General features: G+C 37.0%; 1 protein-coding gene and 1 long non-coding RNA gene across 13 annotated transcripts in view; one reads left to right on the plus strand and one right to left on the minus strand.

Moving 5' to 3' along the window:
• The first annotated feature begins 1,306 nt into the window (after window positions 1-1,306).
• Window positions 1,307-12,294, plus strand: LOC311435723. Its single transcript, XR_014692339.1, has 2 exons — window positions 1,307-4,475; window positions 4,957-12,294. It is a non-coding gene; the product is annotated as an uncharacterized lncRNA (long non-coding RNA).
• The window catches only part of SORCS2 (sortilin related VPS10 domain containing receptor 2), a gene marked incomplete at its 5' end in the record, with an annotated part of 570,927 nt that continues 557,204 nt past the window's right edge, over window positions 11,221-24,943 (minus strand). For 3 of the 12 annotated variants that reach the window (XM_084517071.1, XM_084517067.1, XM_084517068.1), the window contains 4 exons: window positions 11,221-13,975; window positions 14,307-14,386; window positions 16,588-16,745; window positions 24,573-24,675. In XM_084517071.1, the coding sequence (XP_084373197.1) occupies window positions 13,952-13,975; window positions 14,307-14,386; window positions 16,588-16,745; window positions 24,573-24,675 (365 nt within the window). In that variant the 3' untranslated portion in view covers window positions 11,221-13,951. Of the gene's footprint in view, window positions 13,976-14,306; window positions 14,387-15,782; window positions 16,486-16,587; window positions 16,746-24,572; window positions 24,676-24,943 lie in introns of those variants that run through there. The other 9 variants (XM_084517072.1, XM_084517070.1, XM_084517076.1 and 6 more) reach the window with 8 other exon arrangements.

Here is a 24,943-nt window from a genome sequence, read left to right on the forward strand (position 1 = left end):
CAAAGAAAATATCCATGTATTGCATAGTAACAATGATAATAACGATAACAAAACAACCAGCAAATACCCTGTGGTTTAAAACACAGCACAAAATTCCAGACCCTGCCTGGTTGAGACATACGTAATATCACAACACATGCTGTCAGCAGCAAAACATCTTCAGCTGTAGCAATATGTCATCCAGGCACCACACGTCCCCATGACAAAGATGAAGATAACACTCAAACAACTGCTGTGCACCAGAACTTGTGCAAAGTGGTAAATACTCTGATAGCTCCACTGACTTCTTTAGGACCCATAAAACTTCATCCAAAGTCTGGACACTGAATGGCATAAATAGATAGGCTGGTGATGGTACAAAAGCAAGAGAGTCCCCTCCATACAGGGAAAAATATTGATATTAAAATGAAATCCAAAGGGGGAAAAAGATAAGGGTTTCTTCTGAAGAAAGAAGTCTGAAGGAGGGTGAGGAATATGTTAGAAAGTTAAAAAAAAAAATCACTACCAGAAAGAGAATGTGACTAGGGAATGAAATAGTCTGTGTCACCAATAGTACAAACTCTCAGGGTACCAAAATTAATGGGGCAGGTTCAAAACAACACAGAGGTACTTTCCCTCACTGTGTGATTCAGCTGTGGAATTAATTGCCACAATGTTATGGATGCTAAAAGCTTATACAGGCCCATAACGATAAAGAAAATTCATGGCAGAGAAGAATTACTTAAGGCTATTTGACACAAAGCTACCACAAAGCTACCAGCTCTGCTGCAGAGAGGTCCAGCTCCACAGTAAATGGAAGCTGGAAGCACGCACTGGGTAAGTATTGTATGCTTCCTCCTCTTCCCCTGACATATTCGTATTGATAAATGACGCTGGTTTCTCTCAGAAATGACTTATTTAATTTTTCCAACCACTAGTTACAAAAACATTCTTTCCTATAAAATAATGTATCATATTCTTTTCAATTTGATTTTTAATGCAAACATCTGTCTCAAGATCAAGACAATGCAACATTATTGCTTCAGAATATATTAGATAATTGTAATAATTAGAGGAAAGATATTCCTCTTCAATGAGCTCTCCTGATGACGGGGAAATAATTTTCCTATTAGATTTTGCTTCACACAGGCTCAAGTTAAACATAAATGAAAAGTTTCATTCTTGGTTTCATTAATTTTTCAAGAGACTGATAACTGCTGTCACTGAATTATTGATTGGAATTACTACTTTTTTAACTTTTTTTTTTTTTTTTTTTTTTAGCACATACTACTATTTTTTTTATTTTTTTTTTTTTAGGTCAGCTTATGGTGTGATGCTGTAATGATGAAATGCTGAGAAAGGACCCTTTTATCATGTTAAAAATATACTGAGCAGCATTTGCAGCATTTTGCATCATCTTTTGAAAACCATGAAGGTCAGAGTACAGTAACATTTTCACCACAGCAGCTGGAATCATATAAAAGCAAAGTATCTTTTAAGGCATAAATCACAAAAATTAAAAAAATAAAAAAAAAGTCTCTTAATGGAAAACAGGAAAAAATATTGGCTGATGTTTATGACTCAGAAGTTTTATTACAGAGACATAATTCATGATGATGTTGAAACCAACTAGACTTCAAAATAACATAGCAATTAATATGGCTTTGAGGAGGACAGCAAAGAAAACAGAAATGAAGCGATTATCTTATCCTTTTTTTCCATCGAAATTGGTAAAGTAGCCCTTTAGGTTAAATGTTGGCAAGTTTCTTGAGGTGGGTTATTTCCAGGAGCATCTTGTCTCCCTGTTCTCACTTCTGTCCTTCCAAAGCAGAAGCTTTCCTCTGAAAGAGCTTGTGGAACATCATTAAAAATAAGAGGGTTTAGGGTTTCTTTTGGTTTTGTTTTTATTTATATCAGAGCATGAAATTTGGAAAATGAAACAGTCACTTGAGATTCAACAGGCCACATTTTTTTAGTGACAGATTGCAGTTTAAAGTCTCAGCTAGCCACAATACAGGATTAGAGAAATTGAAATGACAATCATTAAAATGTCTTCAAGCTGAGGCACTCAAGAAGGGAAAGCCTCAAGCTCATTTCTGAACCCAGCCTTACATTTAGCAGGATGTGCCATGGGGTAGGATCCCATTCCCCATCCTGCATGGCTCCTCTAACTGCTTTGTCTTTTGGCCGTGACCATCCGAAAGTGTTAAACTAGGGCAGAACATTCACACTAAGAATATTAAGTCTGAATTTATATTTTGGATTTTTTTTTCCCTTTCAGTTGTTTCTTTGGTTTTTATTTTACCAGCTTCAGGATTTCACTAGAACAGCCAATCTGCACAGCAGCAACCACCTATCAACAAAACCAAAACTGTATTACAGCAGTAAATCTGAGCTAAGTCTGAGCAGTCTGTCCAAGTTTTAAACCAGGAAGGAATTTCCATATTGCATGGCTGCGCAGAATATTCTGGCCTTAAAAGTACAGTGACTTTAGCAAAGAAAGACAGTTCTTGCTAGGATCAGTCACAAAAGAGCACTTTGAGAGCTGGGGCAAAATCCTTGCAGACAGCTGGCTCAAGGACAGGTTTGGATTTGCAGACCCTTCAATTTTGTAAGGAGGATGCAGCTCCTACATAGCACAGGCAGGAAGTGAGTGGGATAAAGAAAAGCCAATACAGGTAATAAAGAAAAAATGAGTAAATAAGGAGTAAGTAGTGTGTGAAAATGCCAAAGAAAACAGAAAAGATCCGAACAAAGACACAGGAAGGTCAGAAGAACACACAGCTTTGTTCTATTTATGGCTGTTTATTGCAGGGAGATCAAGGTTAAAACCTGCTGAATTCTTTCATTCTTAAGCTAGACAGAAATTTTCAGCCTTTGATTCAGCAGCATTCTGGGAGAACATTTACTTTTCTTTGGCTGTAATTGCATGGCTTCCCTCTCACCACAGAGTGTCACCCTCACACCAGTTATACCGCAGCTCAACTCCACTAGGGGAAGAGGCAAAAAGGCAACGTCCTGTAATGATGTGCAGGAGGAGGAGATGAGGCTTTGCTGCAGCCTTACCGTACAAGTTTGCTGCTAATGACTTACAAACCAAAAGCCCACAGACTCTGAGGACTGCTTAAGCCGTTTCCCCTCCACAAAACCCATAAGCTGCTTCACAAGAAAACAAAACAACAACAAATAGTTTAGAACCAAATTTTATTAAAGAAAAACCTGTAGTGCAGGTTCTTGGGACAAATGCATACCTTTGGATGCAGTGGAGTACACAGGTATGTATACAGTAGTTTGCCTGCTACATGTTTGGAAGCTGAAAGAGACTGTGATCAACTGTTCTGCACAGTTCATCATCATCATTAAAAGTTGCCAAAAACTTGGTTGTGGACCACTAACAGATACTTGGTTATGTGTGTGCACTACATATTGCACAAGACTTTTGATTAAGCTATTAATTGTGCAATTGAATCACAGTTAAGTGTTACATCAAGCATATTCAAACATATATTTATTTGTTTTTTTCTTCTCAAAAACAGCACGTCACTACAAAACTGCCATTAAATGTTACATATTTACAAAAATATACAAATAACACTTTTCCCCATTTATGACAATGCACCAGTTATGGATTAATCTTGTTCTTCCCTTAAGTCCTGATACCGTATACAAAGAAACCCAGCCAAAGTCAAGGTTTCCCGAAAGAAAAAAAAAAAAAAAAAGTAAAATAGGAAAAGTCTAGTATGGATTTCACATATATTAAAATGTGCAAAGGCAAAAGGAGAGAACAGCACACTTGCGTCTGTTAAAGGTATGGACTACAGCATACTGATTACTACTAAGAGCCTGTACCTGGACTGGAAGAGCCTCTGTATCAGAAATCCATTTAGAAACACAGTGTTAAGCATTTGTTGACCATACTCTAAAAAAGCAGTTGTGATTAGTTCAAAAACTAAGCGTTGCCTTCATTGTAATTAGCTTATGTGCATACAAAATACATGCATGTGAACCATGGGAGTAGGAATTACATGTGAAAATTAGTCACTCACCTGTGTGCATATGGATACAGCAAGACGACAACTGATTTTAGCCTGCAGGTACATTTCAAACTCCCTGTGGATGAACAGCTTTCTTCTGGAACAAAAGGTTTACCTGACAAATTCTGTGAACCTGCATGGCCATAAATTTGGGCAGAATTTGGCCCTGCAAGGCCTAATAAGTAATTCTCCACATGGAACAACAGGGCAGTGAAGACCACTTTGTGAATCTTCACAACTAGCATGTCAAGCCTAGTTCTTACTTTATTGGCTTTTCTTTCTTTACCAAGACCTGAAGCTCTAATTAGCCTGAAGATATTATTTGAGCTTGGTTTAACTGTCTTTTTTTCCCCTTTATTCCCACAGGCAATGCCAGCAAATGTATATGATTTGTCCAAGCCAGGGATTTGTCCGAATGAGGGATTTTGGACCCACATGTGTTGGAACAGCCACAGATGCAGTGTAAATAAGACCACATAAATCCTTTACTCTTCAAATGGAAAACTCTCCATTCCAACTCTCACTGTCTCTCAAATCTTTCTCCAATACCGAGTCCAGGGTGAATTGATATTCCTAGTGTAGATTCATAAGCGCAAAGTTATGGTACTATGATACTTTCATTTAAGTGAAAAAGGGTGATAGCTGATGCCTTCTAACACCACATTTGCAATATACTGGTGTGATATTCTTTAGAACCACCTTCCCTTTTGCAAAAAAACACACCTATGATTAATGGAAGGAGAAATCACAGTAGCTGTACACAATTGTGAATTTAAGTGGTAAGTAAAGCACAAAAGGTGTAAGCTTCCCAAAGCACCCTACCAGCTGATCAAGTTCCCTACCTCTTTCATGCTGCTATTCCTTTGCAATGTTTTCCTTGTATTTTTCTCACTCATACAAAAGAAGATAAAAATGAGTTAATCTTCTTTTGACTTCAAACCAGCTGGCTGGCAGAACCACAATCGGAGAAAAGTAACTCAGAAGAGACTGGGATCAAGAGGGGAGAATTCAAGTGTACTTCTCCATGTGATTAGGTTTTCTCTCCAGAGTCCTCTGCCCTGCAGCAAGTTCATCTCATGCCATACACCCATGAGGAAATGATTCATAACATGTCAGTGACAAATAAAGAAAGAAGCTGTACTCAAATGCCTGGTGTGTATAGAAAATATAAGAACTCTGAGTTCCTAAAACTAAAATTTCTAGACACTTTTTGAGAAAGTCCAGTGTCTAGTGTTTATCTTTAGGAATACTATGCCTACTCACCAACTTCATCTGTCCTCTCTAAATTTTATAAAATTACATGTCATAGAGGGATTCTAGCAAATTACATTTAATCACTATAAATCCAAGACACATAGCTAATCCATAAAATAACTCTTCTCCCTTTCTCTCCTAACTCAGTGCCATTCTAAGGAGGAGCACCATAAAGAAACGGCCTGCAATCATCCGAGGTAAGGCTACATTAGAGCTACCTGTGAAGCACACATACATGCATCCTGGCTGCTGGGAAGCAAATGCTTTTCCATCAAGTATGATATTGCTGTGTGCTCTCTAAATTATAAGTAGAAATTAATGCTGATAATTTAGCATTGTCATGTTCCTGGTGCCGCAGCAATTTAGATTCATGGTTGAAAGCCTCTGTATGCAACCAACAAAACTTAATACAATATATGTGTCATTACAAATTAAAAGAAGCTCCAAAGCTTAAGAAAAATATAACATCAAAAACTTGTGGCAAAATCATACACACTGATTATATTGCCTTTCTCCCTGCATTTCCCTGTCCTGTATAATCCTGTGCTCCTCTCCCTCCTGCACCTCTCTTACATACACTTCCTCTCTAGCCTAGGTTCTATCCTACAAAAATAGCTCTGAGTTTTTCAATTGCTTCATCCCCATCATCTTCTGCAAGCTCCCCGACAAGAAGATTCTGCCAAACCCATATGGTTACAGCTTAAACTTGCATATTAATGAGCTTAAGAGAGAGTTATTTGCCTCTGCATCCAGGAAAGGTTGCATACAAACATGACAAACCATTCCCAAGACAACTGATCCCTGGTCCTGCTTTTTCCCATAGCAATGGACTCTATCTCGCCTATTCTTCATCTTCAGGTTGTACCATTTTATCTAAAAGGCTATGTAGTATCTTGGTCCTCAGCAACCCAAACTGAAATACATATGCAGCCCAATGGCTGTCAGGACGTCTCTGCCCAACTTTGCTGCTGTCCTTTATTTGCCAGTTTGAAGGGCAGGCAAAGAAATCCAGCCCTTGCTGTGCTCCAGGAGGCTCATGCCAACACCATATCTCCTCCTCATAACCTGAAGTTAGGCAAAAGGGGGTATTTGGGAAATCATGGGTTTAGTTGTCTGCCAATTAAATGTATTTCTTCCAATGAAGAGAGACAGTGATATCAGGAGAGAAAATGCTGGTTATAGCTTATCACTCCTCCAGGGAGGACAACACTGATCCCAATTTCAGGACGAAGTATCTGCTCTCTGGGTCAAAGAGATGAGAGAAGGGCAGGAATGGCAAAAGGGAAGAGTTCCAGAAAGATTTATAGAAAATGAGAGCCAAAATTTAACATGAAAATATCAAAAGAAGTGAAAGTGGGAAAGAAACAAGAAGAAAATGCAGAGAGACAAAACATAGGGACGTACATCAGCTAAGATAATACACCAGAGCTGAGAGAAAAGAGAGGGATGGGGAAGAGATGGTGATTCCTCTTGTTAGCATTCAAGACACAGATAGAAACAGAACACAAAGCAAAACAAATGCATGGAAGAAAGAAAAGTGGACTGTAGAGAACTGTTATCAGGAGGAGGAGGCAGGCAAGGCAGAGCAACAGATAGCAGCAATAATGAAACAGAACAGCAGGAGAAAAAAGAGTATGGAGCAAAAACAAGGGAAAACAAAAGAGAATGGAAATTCATATAAATTTTCCTATGTAGTGTCACCAATTACTTATCAAAGAGTTCCAAGCATTAAACAATGCAGGTCACCTCTCTGAAGACCAGCATCTCAAAAGAGAAACCAAAAAAAAAAAAAAAAAAAAAAAGTGCCTTTACCAGCTTTACCAGCAAGCAGAGATAGTAAATTGGGCATTTTACGATGTTTGTGATGATACTCTGTAACTGTAACCATTTAAATATCCTTATGTGTATCTGGTACATACAAATTGTGTATTGAAAAGTTCTCTAGTTTTATCAGTTGTGAATTGCCTACGTGCATGTTACTGCTCTTTGAGATGTACAAATTCTGTGTAGTCCTGCTCATTCATAACACATAACAAGATTGTCTGTCTCAAAAAACATGTGGATACAAGTCTGCTGTTTTTTTCTGTATGAGCTGTCCTCATTAAAAAGCATTGCTTTCACCATTTCAGATAGATTTACTTTCTAAACTCTTTTAACTTAACAAGCAAATGGCGTGAATTAATATATATATACATTTAACGAGAATATGCCAATTCTTGCCCTTTGATCTGCAAGAGCAGACAGTGTCAGACAGAAATGAATGTAAGTACCAAAAGCTGGCTAAAATTAGCAACAAATTACATAGAAATATAAGACATGCTAAGAAATTTACTTGGAAAGCCTGAATTTACCGGTGATCAATAAACTCATTACACCCTTAAAAGTATGTGCATCAAAGGCAACTACTGCTGCATGTATTATTGCTGCACAACAAGGCTTTATGTCCACTGCATTGCAACAAATTGTTATAAAGATGCAAATTCTACAGAAACTCAGAAATCAAGTCTGATTAATTACGCTCAAGTTTACCTAATGCCTTCAGTGTGTTGCAAGGAAATAATTTTAAACTAAATTACTTGTGTGAAGGAAAAAATCTACTTTTTTCAGGACTACAAAATGTCATTCCTAAAAAGAAAACTAACCTAAAAGAGGGACAAGAATATGCAATTAAGTATACATATTTGAAGAGATATTTTATATCTATATATATTAAAAGACAATATTTGAATACAAACCATAACAGCTCTTTGATAAGAATGTTATTTTGTCCAGCATATTCATAGCCTAGCACTGCCTACAGGGCTATATTGTACATACAGCATATGTATTTCTAAGCCTTCCAGTATTTCTCATCTTAAATACTGTCTCCAGAAGATCACCACAGCTACTGTCATGTAAACTAGCTGAAAATAGTAATTCTGATAAGCCTAAAACAAGGGAAAAAAAAAAAAAAAAAAGAGAGGGAGAGATGAAAAGAACGAAAATCTTCCAGTTGGTCATACATTGCTTCACAATTCACATTTTACATACTTTGTTACTCCATTTAACAGGAGAAAAAAAAATGAAGTTCTGAAGACTTAAAGAAATAATACCTGGCATATTAAAAACCGTGAAACTAACTTACTATAGGTATCAATTTCAGGAAAAAAAAAAAATCTGAAAATACATTCTTTAGTCTTCATACCATTATGAAGAACAATTTGTGCAGATTACTAGTCTTTATTTCCCTGACAGTATATATAGCCCTCTGTACTATATGCAAAATATTTGAAATGAAAGGAAAAAAAATTAGTCCATTAAACAGTTCCTGTTCAAATTTGGGAATCGACTTGTAGGCCATCTAGGCATTGTGAAACCCTTCTGCACTCCCACCAGCTGGAGGTAGCAAAAAGAAAGGGAAGAAAAGCTGCAGAGGCGGTCAGCCAGGTAGGAGGGCTGACTTATGAAAGAAGATTAAAAAATTAAAGAGTGCACAGCTTGACATTTTCCAAAGACTGCAGGGCTCAGCTTCTAATTGCAAAAGCTAACTGGGTGTCTGAGATACATCAAAACTTGTTACTTTGATGACTGTAGTCTGAAAGTAAGTGAAAAACATTATATACGTAACCACAAAAGGAATAAACATTTAAATGGCAGTCAGAGGGCAAATACTGAAATACTGAAAGGAAATAAAGAATATTAAAATATCGACAGTGTTATAAAAATGCTCTAAGCAGACACTGTAACTACTTCTAGACACTTAAATGTTCTTCTAATGGAAGTTTTAGAAAGACTTTCACAGAGTAGTAAGATTAAGCTATATGCCAGTCTCAAAGAAAGTTGTGGAATAAATAAGCAATTGGGGCTAGAATAGAGAAAATATGGTAGGAAGCTAGGATGGTCTAGAATATCCATCAAAGTTTTGCATCTCAAAACCTAATATTTATAAAGGTAAATGCTAATAAATTTCTTTCTGATGGTAAGCCGGTATTTTGAGAGAAATTTGCACTTTCTTCTAAAACTCTGAAATTAAAATGAAGATGGAAAAAACACAGCAATATCAATCGACATACAAAAGCAACTCCAACTGTAAATAATTCGATAATGAAATAAAAATTCTTGTCCTCTTTTCCCCAAAGCCACATTAAAACAAACAGCCACATCATAGTTTTAGAAGAAACAAAGGAAAAACCTTCAACTGACATTGTCATCAATGCTACTGATTTAGCAACATTGTATTCAAATTTAAATAACGTTAAAATTCAAAACTTATCAGAATCATTGCTTTGTCATCAAAAAGCTACTACAAAGACAGTAAATTTAATTTCTTAAAAATGAAATATATATACATATATCTTTGAGCAAGTATTTATGTAAGGAGGATAGAAACCAATGCAGTCACATTCTGCTACTCTCTATTAAAGAAGCGACATGCCATAATAGAGTATTCCCACTAAAGGGATTTTTCAGCGGACTAAAAACAGATAACCAACATAATAACGTCAGCTGAAATCTGCTTTGTACTATGAGCTAGTAATCACAAAACATTGATTTGTCTCTGTCTGTCTAGAGGACAGTAATTTAACAAATCATCTACTTTACGTGAATGAATGCTGCTCTCACTGGTCAGTGAAAGCAGAAAACTCAAGAATAATATAATTCAATGAGAATATCCTCAAAATGTTCAAAGAAATTGGATATCAATTGGAGCTATAACAACATCTTGCCTCAGGCTGGCATCTTCTATTTCTTCACAGTTGCTTCCACCACCATCTTTTAAAGGGTATAAAAATATACATTGGTTTATATTGCTTTTATTTTTAAGAAATTAATTTATACGGGGGGTGTGTGGTTGTCTGTAAATGTCTTCTGAGCATTTCTGAGCACATTATATGAGTAGACCATCCTAAAGCTGTCTCAAACATCCAGTGTCAAAAGGGAAACCACAGTTAACAACTGTAAATCTTGATGGCTTCACATCAGAACTCCTTGGAGCATTCTTAGAAGTACCAGGTGTTTTTGAACTTGCAAATACATGTGAGTTTAAGAAGGCCACAAGTTCTAAATGTTACCAATACAATACCAGTTTTGTTGTTTCTGGTTTTAGTATATTTCGTTGTCAATGCTGATAGGTATCATTATATCCAATGGATAAGACTTTTGACAAATAACACTGCAGAAAGCAAGTTTAAGATACTAGGATGCAAATTAGCAAGATCACAGCCCATGTTGCAATGCTACTCTGCATATGGTCCAATAACAGCTTTCAACCGAAATTACCTTTTTTTTTTTTCTTTTATTCTTTTTAACAGTTATGTACCTGTTTCGTTTATGTATGTTTTACATTTACATATAATTGTGGTTTGTTTCAGTATACTACCTTAAATTACAGCAATAGTAAGTAAAAAAAAAAAAAAAAAAAAAGGAAATAAAAAGTGAGACTATTAATATTATATATACTCACATAATTCTTTCACTCTAAAGGTCCCGGAGAAACAGTAATTAATTTAGCCTCACAACGCTTCTGTAAGGATTACTAATAATTACTATCAGCCCCATTTTACAGGTGGGGAAACTGAGGCACATACAGGTTAAGTAGCTTGCCCAAAGTCTGGGTACAGAATCTAGGTACCTGACACCCATCTTCCATTTCTTAGCCATCAAATCACCCTTGCTCACTAACAAGTTTAACTGGAGTACATACGAATACTGCATGTACAAATGCATACATGTGTGCCTAGCAATTGTGCATAGAAAGAACTCTCTGTTCTTTTTATGCATGTAAAAGGATTTTAGATACCTATCAAGGATGTATATATATTTACATAGCCTTTAAGATGCTAAGATGTCCTGCATGCAGTTCAAGAGATTCAAAACCTAATGCTGTGAGAATTTTCATTTAAAGATAAACCATGAATGGGAAAACGGGCATGGTATTTTTCTCAATTTTTAATAACTCATTTTAAAGTTATTCTTGCCAAGGAATCAAAGGTTTCCTTTATTATATGCTGGGTATTGCTAATACAGTTACGGTGATACTGACATCTCTTTAGAAAACAGTGCTTTTAAGACATGACAAACCAACCTCACACAAGTGCTGCATGAATCAGATTAATTAGCTTTGAAAAACATTATTACAGGCACTATATTGTGCTGCGTTAATTAGAGTATCAAGCAGTTAAATATTCTACGGTTTTCCAAAAGACTCCTGTTGTCAGAGACACAAATCACCCTGTATTACATACACAAAAGTAGTTGTTAAAGCATAAATTAGATGTGTGACCTAGTTCCAACAGTGTCCTTCACTAATCAGATAATCTGTGGAAGAATGATCCCAAACTAGGATTTCCATCCTACTCCTTGTTCATGAGGCAAATCCCCTACTCACCTGCCCCACACCTACTACAGATTTATTTCACAAGTATAAGCAAGCTGTTTGCAATACTATTTTACTCTTTTCCAGCTCATTCCCCCTAGAAAGAGCTGAAAGGGCTGGTGAGAAGGGGAAGCCTCTGGTGCAAGAATCCTGAGAGTTTCCAATGCACAGCACATTTTGTATTTGTACTCTTCAAGAAATGCAGACTCAGACACATGTAACACCTTGGATTTAAGCATGGTCCTTCCTGCATACATGTCAGCTAGAGCACTGCTCCTCTCTGGATCAATTTGCACAGCACTCTACCACTACATAGGCTTTTTTTTTTTTTTTTTTTTTTGAAAGATTTTTGAAATTATTTTCCTGAGCAGTTTGCAAGCACTTTCAGAATCTTTAACTTTTCCCAGGTCCATACATTAAGTTTCTTCTAAACTAGAATTTCTTGTGCTTTACACATACATCCTGTAGGGTTTGCGAGAGCCTACAGTGCTGCACTGAATTATTACATCACAGTCTGTTGCATTTGACAACCATATGCTCTAGGATATCAACAGCTACATGGAAGAATGACTCCAATGCATGGGATAATTTAAAGATAGGTATTTTCTGTCTTGCCAGCGCTCGTTATTTACTGTTTGTTTATTCAGAATGATGTAGTTAGCTATCTGCATCCTCCTTAAGCGAGGTGGTGTGGGAGCTTGCCATTAGCATCAGTATGACATTCACTGAGTAAAGAGCTATTTATTCTCTATTGAAGGCAAAAGTGAAGAGATTATATAAGTTTCTGAGACGAGTGTTCTAATTCCAGGCAGCTGTGACACAAAGGATGCCAGATGTTTGAACTCATCACACCACAGTCCATTTCCTACATGGCTCCATCAACCACAGGGAAACCAGCAGCAAGCTGCAGATTCACCACACTGCCTCTGCCTGGGGGTACAGAAGTTGAGATTTGGGAACTCTGAGCTGGTCACAAAATTGGGCTTGGGAACCTCCAGGCTGATCCCCGAGACCTTCTGCAGGAGGCTCCTTCAGAAGCCCCACTGCCCAACCTGCAGGAATAAGGTCCGGTGCTGTGCTAGGGACCGAGTGACACCCTGTGGTGAGAGAAAGGAAATACCAACTCTGAAACCACAACCGGTCCTCCCCAGGGCCCTACAGATTGTCAGAGCAACCCAAGCAGAGTGCAGGTTAGGGTTTGCCCACCCCTGCCTCCAAGGGCGAAGAGGCAGCAGAAGCCCCAGGGGTGACACGAGTGGGAAGGGGACTGCAGTGTCCTACCTGGAGGAGAGCTCGGACCTTCCTGGCATCTCTGCTCCAATTATCAAAACAAAAACAAAAAACACATACAAAGAAAGAGACCTGAAAGAGGTATTTACACTCTCCGGAAATTTAAAAAGAAGCAGGCCATGAGCACCTTTTTTTTTTTTTTTTTTTTTTTTACATGATAACTAATCTGGCAGCTGCCATCGTCCTAGAGGTGCTCGCTCAGAAGACAAGAAGAGAGAAACTGAAATGACTGTCTGCAAGTGAAGGCACCTGGTCTGGGAAAAGCTTCACGCTGGTGTTTCTCTTTCACATGGGGTGGGATCAGGGTACATACCTATGCTGATGGTTTGTCAGGACTTGCTACACTTAAAGGAGAATTATCCTATAATTATGAGATATCCTAATTAACACTTCACTTCCTGTAATCCACAGAAGGGCATAAGCCTAAATTCATTAGATTGTCTCACACAGTTTTAAGTTAAGAGCTTGTATGGCCTAGGAGTGCATAGGACTTCTTGCTCAGTCCTCTCCCAGTACAGAACCACTCTGAGTTATGGCCTTCTGACACAATGTCTCGTGAAAACCAACCGTCTATTCGGGTCTAGTCTCTTGTTTAGAAATCACCTTTTCAGGCTGAAGAGTCCCAGCCTTCCACTGAATACGTCAGTTAAAAACCTAATTAAAAAGTTACAGTCAATCGTCCTAAAAATAAACACAGAGAACTAGAGCATATACAGGAACAGAAGAAAAGAAGGTGGCATTGAATGTGCCTAGGGCTACAAATTTGCTACCATAGTTTGAATTTGAATTGTAAAGAGTTCCCAGGCCATAGAGTGAACACAAGACGTATTATCCTTCTCCCCTGGTAACTGATGATGAACGCTTTTTTTCCACGGGACTGTTAGGGAACCTTCTCTCCACCAGCATTTACAGCCATATTCGCAATTTTGTGACATCACCAGGGAAAAATAAAACAATACAGAGAAGAGTCTTTCGGTTTTTGTGTTCAGCTGTAAATATCAGCTAACCAGGTAACTGTGCATCTCTCTGGAGTTGATGCTCAAAACCACGCCTGAGTGATTGCCTATGAAAATACAGAAACAAAAGACCAGCATTAGTGTATTTCAGGTACTCCACAAGAAATCCCCCTTTTATCGCAGGGACAAGTCAATCACACAAAGAGACTGGCTTTATCAAACAGGTGAAGGCTGGTGCAACAGCTCCGTGTACCTACAGGATACTTTCACTTAAAGCTTTTGCTCATGGTGGTGAGTTTGTGGTGAATTCCTAGGGTTTCTATCCTAGTGACAGCATAAGGTGGTTCTCTTTGCAGCTTAAAAAGGTGTAGTTGTCTCGAGGGGTGCAGGTGAGGTGGGAGAATGGCACCTGAGGTGTCCATTCAACATGCCACTGACCTGGGACTGGACACTGACCGGCATCAGCAATAGGGGAACTCTGTAGCTGTTCAAGTTGCCACTTCTCCCAGAAGGAGTCACTGCAAGGTAATGGTGTTGAGGAGTCCCAAGGTGGGGGTTGCGATAAAGTAGGCAACATAAAATATATAGAAAAAAAAAAAGTGGATGGGTGAGTCTGGAAATACTGTACTGTGGAAATTCAAAAGTTATGAGAAGAGAGAGAACAAACAGAACCCTAGGCCTGCAAAACCCTGCTGTGCATGGAGCGGGGGCTGTTACAGACCTCTCCCAACAGGGAGGGAGAAAGCTCACCAGAATTAGAGGGGATCTCCATAGCATAGGAACCTTCTGCAAACAGTGTTGTAAAATGGAATTTAATATAGAGCAGGGATTTTAACATGTTTCATACTCTAGCCAGATAAAATAGAAGAGTATCATTAACAGGAATATTTTTTTGGCAGTAGTGAGTGATACCGGAGCTAGTGGAAAGCATTGCAAGTAACAAAACAGCACAGAGAGCTGAAGTATAGTTTTACATCTTAAATAAAGTCTTGTGTCTAAAAGCTGTACAGTAGCTGATGAATATAGATGATTATGATCCACAGAAGTGAACTCTATGCTCTGCTTGAAATGCTTCTGGTGTTGACAACCTGGCAGAAGCACAAATCACCTCAGGATCTGCCTTTGCTCACTGTCTTAAGTTTCACATCAAAACATCATGATCTTGCACCCTTTAACCATAACAATACTCCACCCAGATACAAGATTTATTTTTTTTTCTCTGTGTAATGTGTGCAGGATCAGGCTTATGTAGCCAGCAAGTAGAGATTATTTCTGAATGTGTCACAAATCAGGGTAGCATTTCTTTATTACACCATCACCAGCTGCACTATATAAATAGACCAAGAGGGATTTTCTACCATTAAAAGTTATATTTTTGCACATTACTAGAGGTGTTTGAATGTTCCACATTAATAGGCATGTCTACATGGAGTTTGTTAGCAATCAGCTTTCTCCTCTAATAGAGCCTAGAGATAAGCTGATCAAACAATTTTAACACAAAATTTGTTTTTCCAGGCTTGTTTTTGGAATTAATTCCAACAGTCAGGAGTGCGATCAAGGTCTTCTTGCAAAATCTGAATAGAAACACAGTGGTATGCATATACAAAGTTTGTCAAACAAAATATAGAAATACACAAAGATACACAATGCAAAGCTGGAGGATGGAAGCTCCCCTTGTGTTTTAAAGCTAACGTCTTCAAGAACATAGAAACAGCACATGGTTCAGCAGATGAAAATGAAGACATCTGCAACAGAAGGTAAAGATGAAACCTGGGAGAAATAAATCTGTCCTCTGCCAAAATTCTGTCCTACCTCAGGTTTTGTCACAACTGAAATAGATCCCTTTCTGTGGGTACATGAAGACATTATAGTTGCCTGTTACAGCATGAAGGGACTGCCACAAATTCCAAAAGCTTTGGATTATCTGATTTATTTTCAAAAAATTTGTATGAATGAAGTGAATGAGCTTTTCCCATTGTCCCACACTTTTCAGACTTTGATTTCAATGAACTCTGAACACAATGGTAAATTTCACAGGAACTTTACGGCTCAGTACTCTATGCTACATTAAAAATAACCACTGGGGGCCAGGATATACACTTCTACCTGACACTGAAATAATTACTCAGAGTTTCACAGGAAGTTTCCCTTATAGGTTCCTTATGACCACCCCATGAATAATAATAATATAATAATTAACAGTTAAAATAGGGAAGACTCATAACATTTTTTACACAGGAATAAATTTAATGTTGCTAATAATGAAAACTTTAAATGCCACTGGAATATAATCACCAATACAGCAATGCATATAGTTACAATTCATCTGAAATCTTGGAAATATTGACTGTAAAAATCTTTCTGGCCTTCTTGATTTTCCACTAATTCAGGGGATTCTTGAATTAATTCAGAGGCTACCAAGTATATCCTGTTCTACAAAATATAATTTCTCTAATTATAAAAATTATCCAAGTCTCCTGACATTAAAATCTATGGTCTCTGTACCTATGTTCTACATAGCATGTCATTCATACATTCGCCTTCATTACAAGCAAGCAAAAAGAAGATAATTGAGATAATCCTTTGTCAGTAGTGTACTATTTGCTTCATCCCAAGTCTGAGCAGAAAATGAAAAAAGAAAACAAAACAATAACCTAAAATGAATATCAAGTAAAAAATCAATTACTTACGAAAATTTATAGACTAAAAATGAAGTTACCTCTTGCGTTACCTAGCGTTTGAGAGTCCAGATCATCATCAATAAACTCCTCACCCTGGATGATGTTCTGGGTGTCCTCACTATGATTGACAGGGCTTGTCATCTCCTGTTCTTTTTCATTGTGCATCTGGGCATAGACATTCCTGCCTGGCAGTTTCCTAAATTGGACAAGAAGAAAAAGTCTTGTGATGGAAATCCTTTGTGCCACACACATGCTGGCACCAGAGCAGAGCTCCAGCAGAGTGACACAGTACCAGAATCACGTCACAGAACCAATCATATCCATCCCTGATTTTGTGTTCATAATCTAAGAGAGTTTTATTTAACTGCCTTAACTGCTCAAGAATTCTGCATTGATGATTTCTTGACTAAGTCTGATACACAATAAACTATATTAAAAATAAAATAAGAAATATAAATAAATTAATAAATAAAACCACACAAAAAGTTATTTTTGTGAAATAAAACAATAATAAGGCCCAACAGAAATTCTTTTCTGGTACCAGACATCAGATTAAAGCTGGGTCACAATCAGTCAAGCCCATCTCCCTGGTCAGGTGGGCTGACGCTGAAGGTCAGTGGTAGCATTCAATGGCACTCTCATAATGTATTAGAGTTGAGGAGAAAGAAGCAGGAGAAATCCAGGAGACAGGGAATGGGAAGAGAGAAGAGAGTGATGCACCAGGAGTCCAGGAGAAAGGGCTGTAGAGTAAGGAAGCAACCCAGCATTGGTAAGGGAAATTAAGAAAGTTGTGCTTCTATGCAGGGTTAGTTCGGTAGAGATAAGCAGGCAGCACTAAAGCACTACTGGGAAGTGCCAATTTAAACAAATTTTCCATGGAAAACAGCATTTAACTTATTCATTCTGATATGAATCTAGAAAAAGAAAAAGCATGTTATTAAACAGCTTTATCAGCTCTAACAGACAATTAGCACCATAGCTGAACTTGGGAAGCTTTAAAGTAAGTATGGTAAAGATTTCTTACCTAGATTTACTTAAATTAGACTTTGTAAAATCAAAGGGGATAAATCAGGGGTTTCTAACTTTTGTAGCAGAACTCATGGTTTAAACATTTCTAGAGAGTCATATCCTCTGTTGCAGCTGTGTTCATTTGAAATCAGCCTGGGCACACAACAGCATCCATTCCTACTCGCCAGGCAAACACTTCTGATTAGGGAGCTGCAGATTGTGAGCTCCTTGTCCCACATAGCAAGCAGCAGCTTGACAGCTTGATCAGCATGACAGCAGATCATGGCTGTTGAAGTCTGTGCTCAAAAGAAATGGTTGCAATGGGCAGACAATAAGAAAAAAGGGAAAATGGGGTTGAACTGCTGAGGTTAAGATGAGGTTTCTGCTTTGCTCCTTTATCTACAGGGCAAAGACAGAAAAACTGACAGCAATTTTTAGGTATCCCTCTAAAAATGGCCAACTTCTGCTCCATATTCTGGCAGCAGTATGACAACCGGATAAATACATGAGTTGCTCTGCTTTCTTTTGGCTTTCAGAGATGACCTGTGTTTAAATGTTATGTCAGAAGAAAGGTTCTGTTCCACGTGGCATCAGTTTCAGATAAAAGTTACTGCAGCATCCTATTTTGAACAGCAGCTTTCATTGCATCACAAGTGATTACAGGAAAAAAAAAATATTGTTAAACAATGAAACATGAGTGAAAGGGATCTCCTCCCTATTGATGAAATGCATCCTATATATCTAAATATGTAGACACACATCTGTATAGCTGTGTGTGTATACACACATACACACGTACATGTATATTTATAAATCAGGCATTTTATTCCATTATTTACGAGCAGCACAGAGAAAGAAATGCATTTGGTTTTACTATTTTCTGTACCCCACTGAGCATAGAGTAAATAAAGCACAGGCACTAACTAATCCCAAGGATGGGAAAAGGGTCTGGTAGCACAATGTTATGCTGGTATGACTGCTTCAGGAGGTGCAAAGGTTCCTCCAACACTAACATACTTTGCCAAGCCCTGCATCATTGTCCTCCCATTAACTGGAGTAAAAAAGCCACATTAAAATGGAGAGGGACATTCCTTCCTCATTGCGAAAACAAATGCATTAGGTAATTAATTGTGATTTTTTTCTCTAGGGCCAGTAACTTCAGACAGTTTATAATGTGTCTGCTAATGAAACTAGTCATGTGTAAAACAATATCTGTCTCAATCAGACCTGCACCAAACCTGTCAAATTGCTTTCCTTTCAGTCCATCATCAAAAGTCTATGGGAAACAAAACCCAAAAGAAAAGCTTTGCAGCACATACCTTTCTACAGAAATTGGGGAATCTTCTCAAAGATGTAGTTCTGACAGATTTGGAAGCATCAATAGCATTACCAAAATATTTTTGGCATAATAATGATGTTATCCACCTCAAACCCATATGGCACTCCAGATCTTTAGTGAGAGCTGCTAACCTACTTGTTGTCTGTCTGTTTTCACAGGCCAAAGGACCTGCCTGAAACCATGTTAACAGGGTGCATCCTTTAGTATAAATCCTGAGGTTTCAACTGTTGTATCCAGTAAATCTTACTTAGATCACCATAATCCCAATACACACTATTAAACATGCCTGAATGAAGAAACCTCGCAAGTTTACAACCATTAAACTTCTTGACGTTAAGAGCACGCCTTTATAGGTTATGGATAAAAGGAGAAAATACATAAGCTGATATTTCTTGCTCAAACCTCATGAACCTGGTCCTGTTAAGCACAGATCCTTAAGGGAAGGTATAAAGTTGAGGTACTCAGTGTAGTATCTTAGATTGTATCATGGAGCATGGATGGGAGGAGGGGGAATATTACAAGTCTTGTGAAGGCCATCTGACCTGATACATTATAGAGATTTCTATGTGTTTCATATTGCTTCAATTTTACAAGGAAGAGATTTATCCAATCTCAAGAAAATGACAGTCCAAGTCTTTTCAAGAAGCATTTTTTAACATGTGCCAGATGTTCTGTTTACGTGGGACAACCACACTGCAGAATGAAACAGGATGTGGATACTGAATCCTTGCAAAAGACGGGCATAATTCTGGCAATTTTCCAGTTGCTCCACACTGCTCTAACATGTAGGAAGGAAGCTGCTATCCCTAATTATTCCGTAAAAAAAAAAAAAAAAGTGCGTACCCTGATGTGTTTTGCTCTTCTTAAGGAAGCAATTTATGTTGAGTCCATTGTAAGTGTTTGAAGTAGGCAGAGCTGAAATGCTTGGGTCTACATAAAAGACTACTGTGAAAACATGACAAGACATGAAATTTGACCCAAGAGATTTATATCAGCAATACAAAAATTGAAAGCACGTTTATCAGAACAGAGAAAAAGATTATGCAATGGTTTCTTTTGGGGGTTTATTCTTCAGCTGCAAAATGTATGTGCTTTGCATCCATCACTGGAGACAATTACCTCTGCTGTACAGCACTCCATAGATTACATTTTTAGTTCCTATTGTTTTCTCTGTAGCATTTTATTTCAACCACGAGGAGGAAGAAATATTCATGCCTGCTTTGAGGACCATAAAAACATGAACAGGAGACTTAATTCTGCAAACTATTAATGAGAATCCCAGCACATGACTTTGACTGAGCTCTCCAGGTCCCAAACCTTTTAGAAGATATTCTAGGAAATAATTGTTTTTCTACATTCACAAATTCTAATCAGTCCATACCAGGAACTGTTTGTACTTAAAAATGTTCAGCAGTATGAAACAGCAGGAGGGGGACGAGATATTGATTCCCACTCCTTTAAACTCTCTAGTTTATTTGGCTTTCAATTCCCGCCTTGTGGAGCCAATATTCATTGGCCTTTACACAGCTTCACTCATTTTCCAGAGGCTCGATTAAGATTCTGTTTAGTATATAAAGTAGGAACATATTCATATGGCAAAGGATATGGAATAATGCATCATGCTCTTGGAACTTAAATAAAACTAACAACAACAATAATCCATTAAACAGAATATTTTATTGTGGTGTTGGTTTTATTATGTTTGGATTAATGTTCAGATGAATGGCTTCTTTGTGCTTTGAGATGCTTCTGATTTACTTCCCTCTTTCATTTTGGAAATCTTTTATACATGCTATTACTTTGATTTCAGAGGAAGTTTTTATGAAATATTACAGATCATTAAATTAGTGCCTTTATATATATGTATATAACTAAGTGGCATGAATTGGGACTAAACTTGCTCTCATGGAACATAAAAGCAGTATAAGCAAGGTAGGGAAAAAAAGATAGCTTTTCTTCAGAGACTGAAAACGAGATAGTAAGTCAATGAGGCAGAAAGATAACAGAGTTCTGCTCCACATTGTGGAAATGGCCCAGGAGGGGGTTCATTTACCAAAAGTGGCACTTGACAGTCCCAAGAAAAAAAAAAAAAAAGAATTATGCATGAAATTATATAAATTTGATTGAAGTAGACTCAGAGACATTTCTGAAAACACAGTATTCAGCTTTAGGATACAGACAGTAGTTTGCATACAAATTAAAAGATGAAGATTTTCATACTATTTTTGAGAATTTTTTTTTTTTTTTTTTTTTTTTTTTTTTTTTTTTTTTTTTACTGTTAACCAAGTAAGGCACTTAAACAGAAAAATTCTTATCTGCTCTGGTTTGGTGTTAATCTAATACCTTGTTTTTATACAGAAGTGAAAAAGTAAGAAAAGGATGATTTCACATCTTCTACTAGTAACATAATGATTATATGGCAGCTTTGATGTGGCTAAAATATAATTTTCTTTTCCTCTGCTTTGCTTACTGCAGACAGTGCTGTTTGCTTTCTCTATAATGTTGCCCACAACCCCCCACTGGGGAAGTTTTCTCTGAAAGGATGAAGAAATCCTTTCTGGATTTTGAGTTGAAACCCACAAAAACAAAACAAAACAAAACAAAACAAAACAAAACAAAAAAACACTGTTTCAAAGGGATTGGAAAATGTCTTTCTTTACTGAACAAAATTTAGTAAAGATAGGATGATACAGAAAAAAAAATATATATGCAGGTCTCAGATCTGTATTAAAAAAATTGACCTGATTTCTCAAAAATATTTTCCATCTGCTTCACATTGTTCTGGTCTAAAGAAGCAGCTGTAGTCCATTTTTACCTGGATAGTTGTCTGAAGTGTCCTAGTGAGTACTGTAATACATTGTTTGCTTGAGGCATCAGACTGGTGATTTCCATACCCAGAATGTAAAATAAAGGAAAATTATTGGCTTGTCCAATATCCACGCTTGTTGTCTGCACTGTCTCATGTCACAGCCACAGTGAGTTTTAGAGGCCTGAGTATTACTTTTCTTTCCTTACCACTATACTGAAAGTTTCCTCCACCCAAACCATGTAAAACCAGTTTTGTTCAGTCATGGAATCAGACTAGGGTTATTTTTTAGAAGCCATCAACATTAATCATTTAAAACTTACTTCTCTTTTGCCAGGTAAATCTTTCCAGATACCAAATTTAATATTAGGAACTATTTTTTGTGCTGGCAAAGAAAGAGAATAATCCAAGTCATGTTCTTCTTTGCCTGTGCCCCAATGCCAATTGGAAGTCCTGTAGACCCAAGTATTGTATTGACAAAACTAAGATTAATAAACCTTTCTCTGGCTGAAGATAAATGGAATTTTAATGCTTTTCTGAAGGAAGTATTTGCCTATCAGCTTACACAAACGAAAGGGAAGCACCACCACACTAAATCTCTTCCATGTCCTCCTGTATAATTTTCTGAATTATACAAAAATCATGGACAGTATTAACACTTCAACACCTTACACATGCCTATAATTTCTAAGTGGAAATAATTCATATTTACATTTGCATGTGTTGTCTGAGGTACCATAGGGTTTAGAAAGTGTTATTCTGCTGAAGTAATCTCATAAATTTGAAGATTTTTTGTTGCATGTGGCATTCTTTCAGTGAATTCTTAACATTGACAAGCCTTCATGCATTTCAGGTTGGTTTATAACTAATGAAGGACACCTCAGTTTCATAACCTCAGTCCCTAGGGGCCAGTTTGTAAACTTATACACTCACTGTTCTGACTTTAAAGGGACTGCACTTGCAAGAAACTACTCCATGGGGATACAGAAATTTATTGTAAGTCCACATAAACACAGGGAAGATTTCTTTTTTAAGATTTTTTTTTTTTTTTAAATGGGATTAGATATTTGGGTGGGAGAGGAGTTCACAGGAAGCACAAAGAGAAAAAGTGATTCTTCAGACTGAGCACTGATTAGGCACTTAATATGCTTTGAAAACCAAACTGTATGAAAAAGATGCAACTAAAAAAAAAAAGAAAAAAGCATCTTGGAAAGGCTTAGCAGGAATATTTAAAAATAATTCTGTCAAATATCTCAGAAAGAGATATGGTACAGATCCAAACTGAATATTACTGCATTGTCATTCATCAATGCCAACAGCAGTTTTCAGGCTACTGAGAAGCATCTGAATATATCTCACATTTCTCCTCACTTGCACTAAAATTAAACGCCCATAAAATTCAAATGCAAATGATTTTCACAAATTATGTATGGAAGTGTGCGAGACATTAAAGCTCACGATTTGCAAATGGTACTGTAGTTTCCTCCTTAATAAAAGCTCTATTTATAAAGCAATGGTTCATTGGGCATTTTAGAAAGGATTTAAGGAAAATAATTTTTTTCTTCCTTTCTTGAATATTTTATACTTCTTTTGCCACACAGTAATTGTGTCTGTTATTTAATTGCTCTCATTTAAGAGCTAATAAAAGATATAAGTCATACTGCTTTCGAAACATATTGCCCAGAAGTTTTATGATTCCATGCTACAACCAACAAATCCTCCATGTATTGCTACTGAAATACTATAATTACATCACATCAACCATTTTTATGCCTTTTCTTGCTGAAGGCACCTAAAATAGGGAAATGGATTTTTATTCAGTTATAGACAGTCTAATACAACATTATGTGCTTTGTCCTTTAGAGTAATCAGTCACTATGGGCTCTAAGAAACTTATGTCCTGCAGGGAAAAAATGAAGAGATTCTTGGCAAAGAAGGTTTCTCTATTGACTTAAAAACACTCATCTAAACAAACTCTCACTTAAATGTTTTCTATGCTTATTGTCCTTATAAACTTGGCGCCACATTTACCTCTATAAACTTATGCTCATTTCAAATAAAAATCAACCCTGAATAATATGACAAATTGATAGAAATCCTGAGTAAAGATTTGATGATAACGAAGGCTTCTTTCCAATATTATCAAATCCAACAGCTTCTAGATGCTCCAAAGTTATTAAAATGCTAAGAATATAGCCAGTGATAACACAAACTCATGAAAAAGAACAAAATTCTTCTTTAAATTGCACAGCATCCAAATAGTTATGATTGAAACCCGTTGTAGACTAAAGATCTGTAAGACTACCAAAGACTGGAACAGTAACCATTGTCAATTTTGAGGATATGTCTCACATAAAGGCCACCTCTATAACTATTTCTTCCCTTAACACATCCTAGTGTCAAATTAATGCTCATCTGTTACCATCATTTATTCTATGTGGCATTGTCCCAGCACTTAAAATGTTATGCTTGCAAAGAGAAACTCCTCAGAGTTGTAAATTTTGATAAAATTACATATATATATATATTTTTAGCAAAGTGCATTGCAGATGCTTGTGATAACTGGAGTTCATTCATAACTGATAAGAGTAATGAGATAGGAATAATATTTTAGTTCATCTTTCTTTCTTGATGATATTATTTAGACAAGGCGAACACTCTCCACAGTTCCCATATTGCTACTATTTCCTTGAAGTTAGTTCAGAATGAAGCACGGATGAGCTTCAAATATGATTTTCAAAGCACTGGACTTCTTGCAGTCTCCTTTTGAAACAATAAACTTTTTTTTTTTTTTTTTTTTTTTTTTTTTCTGATCTGCAGGTAAGTCTAAACCTCAAAATGTATATGTCGTTGATTAAGGTTTTACTTGCCTTTTGAACTTGTAGAGGATGAAAGCCCCCACTGCAACTAGACAGATAACAAAGAGAACCACAATAGCCCAGTAGCCACTGCCTCCTCCAATCCTCTGAGAGTCTGAAATAAAAAAAAACAGCACAACAGCTTAGCATGACCTCTTTTAGATCAGTCGTAGTCTTGGGGTTTCTCTTCTATTTAATTGGTAGGTCAAAACATTTGTTCCTACTTGTGTAACCTCTCCAATCCATCTGTAGCCTCTTCAAAAAGGCAACAACACAAAATTAATTGGTGACTTTCCACTGAAGGACAAAGAACCAATTTGAAAAAAAAAAAACAAAAAACAAAAAAAGCACCCTGAATTATTTGCATTTATTTGCACACTGAG

Source organism: Aythya ferina (assembly GCF_964211825.1).
Source record: "Aythya ferina genome assembly, chromosome: 4".
Classification (NCBI taxonomy): Eukaryota; Metazoa; Chordata; class Aves; order Anseriformes; family Anatidae; genus Aythya; species Aythya ferina.